Raw genomic sequence first — 10,466 nt, 5'->3', positions numbered from 1 at the left:
TCTATCAAATTGTGGCTCTGTTCTAGGTCTATAAAATGCCTCTCCATTGCCCATGTCTCTCCCACCCACTTCTCTCATTCTTACTCTTTCTGTCTCTCTTGTCACATTGAATTCTCTAGCCCAGGGTGGTAGATGTTCCATCGTTGGTTAAGTTTAAGGATGGGATGGAGAGATTTTTGGTTTCTTGGGCGGGGCAGGGTGGGGAGAGGGGGGGGGCGGTGGAGGTGGAGGTGAAAGATATGGGGAGCTGGCGGGAAAGTGGAATTGAAGACCAACACCAGCCATGATCATGATGAATGGCTGGAGCCGGCTCAACAGGCCAAATGTTCTACTCCTGCTCCTATTGCTTGTGTTCGTGCAGATCTATGTGTAGACTCAGACCGGGTGGCAGGCTCCCTTCCCTGAAGGAGCTGATTGAACCTGATCACTTTTCACAAAAGATCCAACAGCTTTCATGGTCACCTTTCCCTCCGGGTCAGCCCCATATAACACCAAATTCATTCACCTCAATTTCACAACCTGTTTTTGTGAGTTCTCTCTCGCTCCCATTTTACTGTCTGAGATCAATTCCACGGGGTATCAGAAGGGGAGGATTTGCAGTCAGAAAACTCAAACCAAACATCCCATCAGATTCAAATGAAGTCACCTAATTTATCGTAACCTGAATATTTGTGAATCGTGAAAATAGAAGGATAAAGCGTCATTCACAGTGGGGAGAAATGATGGGAATGTGGGGAGGGATTCAGATCTCCATGTGAACTGGAAACTCATTGGCCCAGACACACCGGGGAGAGGTCATTCACTTGCTCCAAGTGTGGGAAGGGATTCTCTCGCTCATCCAGCCTGCTGCAACACCAGCGAGTTCACACTGGAGAGAGACCTTTCAATTGTTCCAACTGTGGGAAGGGATTCGCTCAGTCAGGCAACCTGCTGAGACACCAGCGAGTTCACACTGGGAAGAGACCATTCACTTGCTCAGAGTGTGGGAAAGGATTCGCTCGGTCCTCTGACTTGATGGCACACCAGCGAGTTCACACTGATGAGAGACCATTTAAATGTCCAGACTGTGGGAAGTGCTATAAAAGTTCCCGGGACCAGATACTCCATCAACGTGCTCACAGTGACGAGAGGCCATTCAGATGCTCTCATTGTGGGACTGGGTTCAAACAATCATCTCAACCCACAGCACCAGCATAGTCACACCGGGGAGAGGCCATTCACCTGCTCAGTGTGTGGGAATGGGTTCAGTCGGTCATCTAACCTGCGGACACACCAGCGAATTCACACTGGGGAGAGACCTTTCACCTGTTCTGAGTGTGGGAAGGGATTCACTCAGTTATCCACTCTGCTGAATCACCAGAGTGTTCACAATGAGAAGAGACCATTTCAATGTCCAGACTGCAGGAAGTGCTACAAAAGTTCCCGGCAACTGCTCCACCATCAACGAGTTCACACTGAGGAGAGACCTTTTAAATGCCCAGACTTGTGAGAAGTGTTTTAAAAGTTCCAGGGAACTGATGCGCCATCGCCGTGTCCACACCGATGAGAAACCATTCAGGTGCTCTCACTGTGACACTGGGTTGAAGACATCATCTGAACCTCACTGTACATCAGCGAGTTCACACTGGGGAGAGACCATTCACCTGCTCCCAGTGTGGGAAGGGATTCACTCAGTCATCCCCCCTGCTGACACACCAGCGAGTTCATAGGTAACTAAGGTGATTAGATTTTACTGTTAATAAGATCAGGACTGATCCATGTTCATTGGGGTCTGTTTCTGTTCATGTTGGTAAACTTCAAACCAAAAGAGAAAATGCTGGAAAATCTCAGCAGGTCTGGCAGCATCTTTAAAGAGAGAAAAGAGCTGACGTTTCAAGTCCAGATGACCCTTTGTCAAAGCTTAGTTGGTAAACTTCAACCCAGTTACATGGGCTAATACTCTGGATAAAAGTTAAATAAGTCAACATTGTGTTCGCACATTATGTTGAATCTTTAACACCTCAAACATTAGTTCGTTCCTTCTGAAGGTCTCTTTCTCGCCCATCTCCTCTATTCTCACCTCAACAAGTGTGAGGAGTTCATGAAGCTTCTTTGTTACTAAGATTGAGATAATTCGATCAGCTGCTGCTGCTGTATCCCTCCCTTCCACTCGCCTACTGGGACAAACCATGTCTAAAGTTCCCTCTTGACCAAGCCCAGAACAGACATCTTTCTCCAGTTTCTCTCCTATCTCCCCTCGTGCCCGCTCCATGTTTATCTTGTCCATGAGACCCACCCCGTGCTCCATCGACCCTATTCTCACTAAATTGCTGATCATCCAACTTCCCCACATTTGGTGATATTGTTAATGGTTCTCTCTTTTCCCTGGTACTGTCCCCCTCACTTTTGAATCCTCTGAAATCACCCACCCTGAAAAAAACACTCAATCCCACAGTCTTTGCCAACTATTGCCCCATCTCCAATCTCCCTTTCCTCTCCAAACCCCCTGAACTCGGTGAGCCCCAAGGATCTATCCTTGGCCCCTCCTATTTCTCATCCACATGCTGCCACTGAATGACATCATCCAAAAGCACCGTGTTAGTTTTCCCATCTACACTGACAACACCCAGCTCTACCCATCCCTCTCCATTCCTCCACTGTTACTAAATTATCAAACTGCTTATCCCACATTCAGTACTGGATCAACAGAAATTTCCTCCAATTAAAAATTGGGAAGACCAAAGTCATTGTCTTCAGTCACCGTTACAAATTCTGTTCCCTAACTGCCGAGTCCATCCCTCTCCCTGGGAGCTGTCTGAAGCTGAATCACACTCTTCACAATCTCCATGTCAGATTTGACCCCAAGATGAGTTTCTGACCACATATCCACACCATCACTAATACCAGATATTTCAATCCCCGTAACGTCACCTGACCCCACCCCAGCTCATCTGCTGTAGCTCCTTACCCAGCAGCCCAGTGTGGAGGCACTGCGCCAGTCCCATTGGCCTGAGCCAACTGAGCATGTGTGGTGCTGGCAGGTGATCTGCATATTTAAAGGGACACTGTCCCTCTATGCAGTTGTCATTTGAACAGGACAGAAGTATTGTGAGAGAGACTCATTTCAACAAAGAAGAGAGCTGGATTTAGGGGAATAAAAATGTAAAGTTATAAAACTGTCCACCCTGAATTTGTCCTTTTTTCTTTACAGTAATTACTGATATAAATGGTTAAATGGACAGGAAGCTCAGACTAGACATCACATCAATCTAACCGAGTCACTCGATTCAGGACTGAATATCATTGGCATCATGGAAGGGGAGAGCAGCAGTCACAGCGAAGACAAACTGTACACGTGTTCCACATGTGGATCTGGATTCAACCAATCGACTGATATGGGAAGGCACAAGTGTAACCGAAACAGGGAGAGTCCGTGTGGACAATGTGGGAATACTGGGAATGGATTCCATTATCCCTCTGATCAGGAAACTAATCGATTTGGTCACACTGGGGAGAGTCCATGTGGGCAATGTGGGGATACCAGGAAGGGATTCTGTTATCCCTCTGATCAGGAAATTCATCAATGCAGTCACACTGGGGAGAGTCCATTCACCTGCCCCCTGTGCGAAAAGGGATTCACTCGATTTTCAAACATGTTGCGACACCAGCAGGTTCACACCGGGGAGAAACCTTTCACCTGCATCCCACCTGCTGACACACCAGCGAGTTCACACCGGGGAGAGACCGTTGACCTGCTGTGTGTGTGAAAAGAGATTTACTGAGTCATCGGCCCTGCTGAGACACAAGCGAGTTCACACCGGGGAGAGACCATTCCCCTGCTGTGTGTGTGGGAAGGGATTTGCTGAATCATCAATCCTGCTGCGACACCAGCAAGTTCACACCGGGGAGAGGCCATTCACCTGCTCAGTGTGTGGGAAGGGATTCACTCAATCATCCAACCTTGTGAGACACCAGCGGGTTCACAAGCAACTGCACTGTTCTGATTCTGCAGTTATTACTGCTGTTAATCAGATTCGGGGGTGAACCTTGTTCATTATAAAACAGGGGAGTCTTGATGCTGTTGCTGATAACCACAGCAACTGGGCTGCAGTTGGAAGAATTTTCATTTATATAGTGCCTTTCACAACCTCAGGGTACCTCGATGCGCAGACAGAAATGTGATGCTGATCAGAGGTGATCTGTTTTTAGTGAGGTTGGATGAGAGCGAAATATATAATAAATTTATAATAGAATTTTACACTAAGTTTGAAAACAATGTTACTCAATCTGAAACAGGAGTCTTAAATCCTAACAGAAGTAACCGTGAAGTTATGAGGGGGCAACTGGATTGTGGTGTATTAGGAAAATACCGAAAAGCAGTGGATCTGTTGTCAACAAATGTATTCCCACAAACAAAGCTGATAAATGACTGAGTCAATCTCTTCCCACACACACAACCACCATCATCTAGAAGGACAAGGACAGCAGACACATGGGAACACCACCTGCTGGAAATTCCCCTCCGAGCCACACACCTTCCTAACTTGGAAATACATCACCGTTCCTTCATTGTCACTGGATCAAAATCCTGTAATTCCCTCCCTAACAGCACTATGGGTGTACCTACAACACATGGACTGAAGGAAGGCAGCTCACCACCACCTTCTCAGTAAATTTATGCAAAAGTCTGAAAACATGTACCAAACGACTCAAGAACAACTTCTTCCTTACTGTCATGTTTGAATGGTCCTATCATATATTAAGCTGATCTTTCTCTTCACCCTACCTGTACCTGCACCCTATCCTTTCCTTCTCCCCATGTACTCCATGAAAGGTATGCTTTGTCTGTATAGCGTGCAAGCAACAATACTTTTCAGTGGATCCCAATACATTTGACAATAAATCAAATCAAAATTTAATGCACATGTTGTGAAGTAGAAATCATGCAGGGCAATTGCAACACTTGTGAGGGACAGTGCAAGGCTCCCTCTACACTTTCCCATCAAACACTCCTGAGGTATGTACAACCCATCTAAGGTACAGAGGAAAGTTCTCTCTAAATCATCCTGTGAAAAACTCCCAGGGGAAGCACTGCCCAAGCTAGGTACAAAGGAAAACTCCCATTACATGCCACATCAAACAGTGCCAGAGAGGAGGAACACTTTGGATAAGAAAAACTCCATCTGCACTGCCCCACCAAACACTCCCAGCCCATAATGAGCTGGGTTCCAGGAGGTTAGTTACCAGGCGATTAAATTATGTCATAAAGCAACACCATTTAATCCAGCTGGTCCTCTCTTTGACCTTTTAAAAATGGAGAATTGGGACATCCTTTCCCCAAACAGCGCCAGAGAGTAGGCACAGTTTTCATAAACTCCCTCTACACCGCCCCATCAAACACTCCCAGCCCAGAATGAGCTGAGCTCAAGGAGGTTAGTTACCAGGCAATGAAATTATGTCTTTGGTGGAGGCAGGCACGCTGACATCGTTTAAGACTTACCTGGATTGTCACATGAGCAGCCTGGGAATGGAGGGATACAAACGATTGGTCTAAAGTCCAACAGGTTTATTTGGTAGCAAAAGACTCTAGCTTTCGGAGCGCTGCTCCTTTGTCAGGTGAATGGGATTTCAGTTCACAAACAGGGCATATAAAGACAAACTCAATTTACAAAATAATGGTTGGAATGCGAGTCTTTATAGGTAATCCAGTCTTAAAGGTACAGACAATGTGAGTGGAGAGAGGGTTAAGCACAGGTTAAAGAGATGTGTATTGTCTTCAGCCAGGACAGTTAGTGAGATTTTGCAAGCCCAGGCAAGTCGTGGGGGTTACAGATGGTGTGACATGAACCCAAGATCCTGGTTGAGGCCGTCCTCATGTGTGCGGAACTTGGCCATCAGTCTCTGCATTCTCCAAGGCGGCCTTCACGACAACGCAGAGTCGCTGAGCAGAGACTGATAGCCAATTTCCACGCACGAGGACGGCCTCAACCGGGATCTTGGGTTCATGTCACACTATCTGTAACCCCAACGACTTGCAAAATCTCACTAACTGTCCTGGCTGGAGACAATACACATCTCTTTAACCTGTGCTTAACCCTCTCTCCACTCACATTGTCTGTACCTTTAAGACTTGATTACCTGTAAAGACTCGCATTCTAACCATTATTTTGTAAATTGAGTTTGTATCTTTATATGCCCTGTTTGTGAACAGAACTCCCACTCACCTGAAGAAGGGGCTTGGGGCTCCGAAAGCTCGTGGCTTTTGCTATCAAATAAACCTGTTGGACTTTAACCTGGTGTTGTGACACTTCTTACTGTGTTTACCCCAATTCAACGCTGGCATCTCCACATTTTGGAAATATATCACCATTCCTTCACAGTCGCTGGGTCAAAATCCTGGAATTCCCTCCCTATCAGCAGGGTGGATGTACTTGCACAACATGGACGGCAGTGGGTTCAGGTCCCATACATCACAAAGGTAGACACTCCTGCGCCCCCTACAAACATGGCGATCCCTGCTGCACATTGCCCCTTACAAAGATGCCGGCCGCACATGCGCACTGATAGACATTGCCACCAACAGATTGGCGGCCGTCAGCCCAGCCCAACACGACAAGTTGCGCCTCCAATTTGGTACCAACAGGGTGCCCGGGAAGTTATTTTCCAGGGTTTGGATTTGAACAACATGTTTACGAAGGCTCTCCACCCACCCGCCACATTCATCGCTCTCTGCGCGCCGCTCTCTACCTTGAACTGATCTTGGATCCGAGTTAAAACCGTCCGTCCGCCGCCATTACCCGCACTGCGCATGCTTCAGACCCCTCCCCTATTCACTCTGGTTGGAGGACCAGCCTCTCCCGCTCGGTCCTTCAGCCCCGCCCCCTTTTCCTCTTGGCCCGGAACCGCCGTCAATCAGTCCCCGGGCATTGTGACGTTGGGCATGCGCAGTGCGGCTCATCCCCAGGGACAGGCGCTTGTTTGTCTGATCTTCAGGCGGGGAGGAGGCGGATAAGCGGAGGCAGCGTTAGGGGCAGTGGGTGGGAGGGGAGGCTCCACACACCCAGTGGACGCTCCACACACCCAGTGGAGGCTTCAACACCCCCAATAAGGAACTAGCGGCACCGCCTCAACACCCAACACAACGGCAGCTGCAGCGCTTCCTCCCGGGGCCAGGCCCCAGTGGACAAATGTGGCTTCAGGAAGGAAATGCAGCAATGGGTTTGATTTGATTTATTATTGTCACATGTATTGGGATACAGTGAAAAGTATTGTTTCTTGCGCGGTGTACAGACAAAGCATACTGTTCATAGAGTACATAGGGGAGTAGGAAAGGAGAGAGTGCAGAATATAGTGTTACAGTTACAGAAAGGGTGAAGAGAAAGATCAGCTTAATATGAGGTAGGTCCATTCAAAAGGAGGAGGCTTTGGAGAGGGTACAGAAAGGATTTACCAGGATGTTGCCTGGTATGGAGGGCATTAGTTATGAGAAGAGGTTGGAGAAACTTGGTTTGTTCTCACTGGAACAACGGAGGTTGAGGGGTGAACTGATAGAATTCTACAAGATTATGAGGGGCATGGACAGAGTGGATAGTCAGAAGCTTTTTCCCAGGATGGAAGAGTCAATTACTAGGAGGCACAGGTTTAAGGTGTGAGGGGCGAGGTTTAATGGAGATGTTTGAAGCAAGTTTTTTACACATAGTCATAGAGGTTTACAGCATGGAAACAGGTCCTTTGGCCAACTTGTCCATGCCACCCTTTTTTAAAAAAACTTCTAAGCTAATCCCAATTGCCCGCATTTGGCCCATATCCCTCTATGCCCATTGTACCCATGTAACTATCTAAATGCTTTTTAAAAGACAAAATTGTACCCACCTCTACTCCTACGTCTGGCAGCTTGTTCCAGACACTCACCACCCTCTGTGTGAAAAAATTGCCCCTCTGGACACTTTTGTATCTCTCCCCTCTGGACACTTTTGTATCTCTCCCCTCTCACCTTAAACCTATCCCCTCTAGTTTTAGATTCCCCTACCTTTGGGAAAAGATATTGACCATCGAGCTGATCTGTGCCCCTCATTATTTTATAGACCTCTACAAGATCAACCCTCAGCCTCCGACGCTCCAGAGAAAAAAGTCCCAGTCTATCCAGTCTCTCCTTATAACTCAATCCATCAAGTCCTGGTTGCATCCTAGTAAATCTTTTCTGCACTCTTTCTAGTTTAATAATATCCTTTCTATGATAGGGTGACCAGAATTACACACAGTATTCCAAGTGTGGCCTTACCAATGTCTTGTCCCACTTCAACAAGACATTCCAACTCCTGTATTCAGTGTTCTGACCGATGAAACCAGGCATGCCGAATGCCTTCTTCACCATTCTGTCCACCTGTGACTCCATTTTCAAGGAGCTATGAACATGTACCCCAAGATCTCTTTGTTCTGTAACTCTCCCCAACGCCCTACCATTAACTGAGTAAGTCCTGCCCTGGATCAATCTACCAAAATGCATCACCTCGCATTTGTCTAAATTAAACTCCACCCGCAAGTGGTTCTGATGTTACAGAAAAATAACTTGGCAATAATAGTCAATTACAGCAAATCAGAAACCAGGAATGTTTCTAATCCTTCATTGACGGACATATTCGCCAATTAAATCCTAGCTTTTCACCCTTTCGCATTCGATGAAAAATTGACTCCTGCAAATCTTTTATTTGCATAGCATATCCCCATATCTCGCCTTTGGTATTTGTTATGGAGAAATCTGGCCTTGCTCACCCTCTGGTGAAGGCCGAAAAGCAGAATGTTCTGGGGCCTACGCAGGTGAAGATTAGCCTGTTCATGCTGAAATAGCAGACACTGACTCCTTTGAAGGTCTGCAAGCCGAAAAACATTTTCACTAGCTGTTAAAGAGAAGGCAGGAAACTTTAATCTGAGCATTTCCACATAGTCAGCACTGCTTCGTGCATGTGTTAGAGTGGGCCAAGGCTGAGGCAGCTGTCGTATATATATTTATAGAGAGAGAATAGACCAACATTTCGAGTCTGGATGACCCTTTGTCAGAGCTCTGATGAAGGGTCATCCAGACTTTAAATGTTGGCTCCATTCTCTCTCCACAGATGCTGTCAGACCTGCTGACATTTTCCAGCATTTTCTGTTTTTGTTTCAGATTCCAGCATCCGCAATATTTTGCTTTTATATGTATTTATATATCCAAATGTGCTATGTTAACAAAATGGACAGTTACTAACCGAAACATAAAGCATCATGTGATTTAGCTGACTTGACCATATTCCTATAGTTATTCAGTCATTAAAGACACAGTCATGGAGCATTAAACTTGCCGAGCAGGGCCCCTTGTATCAGCACACAGGCAGCTGCTTTGTGAGACTGCGAGCAGAACAGACAAGTCAGAGATAAGAGTGTCTTGAGAAGACAGATTCATTGTGAAGGATCAGGGACAGTTGATAAGATGTAGGAATTCTATGATTCTAATGAACATTCTTTCCTCTCTCATTTCCCAAAAGCTGTAAATCTCCATCCCACACACTCTCCCTCCATTCTCACTCTGCTGTATCTAATATTCACCCTCCCAATTCTCCTGAAGGTGCTGATTGAGGCTGATTAACAGATCCATGCTCACTGCTTCCTGTCCTGGACACAGAAATCATAAGAAACAGGAGCTGCAGTTGGCCATTCAGCCCATCGAACTGCCTCAACCATTCATTGAGAATTGGCTGATCTACCACAGCATCATTTCCCACGCTATCCCCCAGATAGAGAGAGAATAGAGCCAATGTTTCGAGTCTGGAGAGAGGAAAGAATGTTCCATAGAAACTAGAATTGTGTGTTCTGAATTTCTATCCTGCACTGACACTGATGACCTCTGTAAACTTGTTTTACAGGATACTGAAAGAGGAATCACAGGCTGAAATCTCAAACGTTGTGTCTAGATCTGACAGAGTCATATTCCTTAGGACCTGAATATCATCGGCCTTTGAATCGAGGAGAAATGGTTGTCCGGCCTGATGACTTGAAAAGATTTCAAACATCAGTGTGACTGGAAAAGTGCCAACACACTGCCAGACTGGAGTGAGTGTGTTCCAGTGCACTGAGCTTGAACCAGTTACACAGCCTGAATAAATATCACACCATTCACAGCGGGGGTGGGGGGACTGTTCTGTGTGTGGACGAGTCTTCAACTGAAGAGAGAGGCAAGGACACCTGCACCATGGAGAAACCATGGAAATGTGGGGACTGTGGGAAGAGATACAGATACCCATCTGATCTGGAAGCTCATCGGCGCAGCCACACTGGGGAGAGGCCATTTACTTGCTCTCACTGTGCGAAGGGATTCAGTCAGTTATCCAGCCTGCGGACACACCAGCGAGTTCACACTGGGGAGAGGCCATTCACCTGCTCTCAGTGTGAGAAGGGATTCACTGATTTATCCACCCTGCGGACACACCAGCGAGTTCACACTGGGGAGAGGC

At 46.7% G+C, this 10,466-nt stretch overlaps 2 protein-coding genes across 2 annotated transcripts in view; both read left to right on the top strand.

The window, feature by feature from the left end:
• LOC144484236 (uncharacterized) overlaps window positions 1–10,466 on the top strand; it is a 32,074-nt gene that overhangs the window by 20,405 nt on the left and 1,203 nt on the right. Inside the window, exons 3-4 of the mRNA XM_078202765.1 lie at window positions 963–1,160; window positions 1,405–1,473. Coding sequence (XP_078058891.1) covers window positions 963–1,160; window positions 1,405–1,473 — 267 coding nt within the window. The remainder of the gene's footprint in view (window positions 1–962; window positions 1,161–1,404; window positions 1,474–10,466) is intronic.
• LOC144484226 (uncharacterized) overlaps window positions 8,689–10,466 on the top strand; it is a 113,683-nt gene continuing 111,905 nt past the window's right edge. Inside the window, exon 1 of the mRNA XM_078202761.1 lies at window positions 8,689–8,796. The gene's annotated coding sequence lies outside the window, so the exon portion shown is untranslated. The remainder of the gene's footprint in view (window positions 8,797–10,466) is intronic.

The sequence above is a fragment of the Mustelus asterias genome, unplaced genomic scaffold, assembly GCF_964213995.1.
Source record: "Mustelus asterias unplaced genomic scaffold, sMusAst1.hap1.1 HAP1_SCAFFOLD_96, whole genome shotgun sequence".
Taxonomy (NCBI): Eukaryota; Metazoa; Chordata; class Chondrichthyes; order Carcharhiniformes; family Triakidae; genus Mustelus; species Mustelus asterias.
Note: the sequence above shows the minus strand (reverse complement) of the source record. Positions and strands in the feature narration are given on the sequence as shown.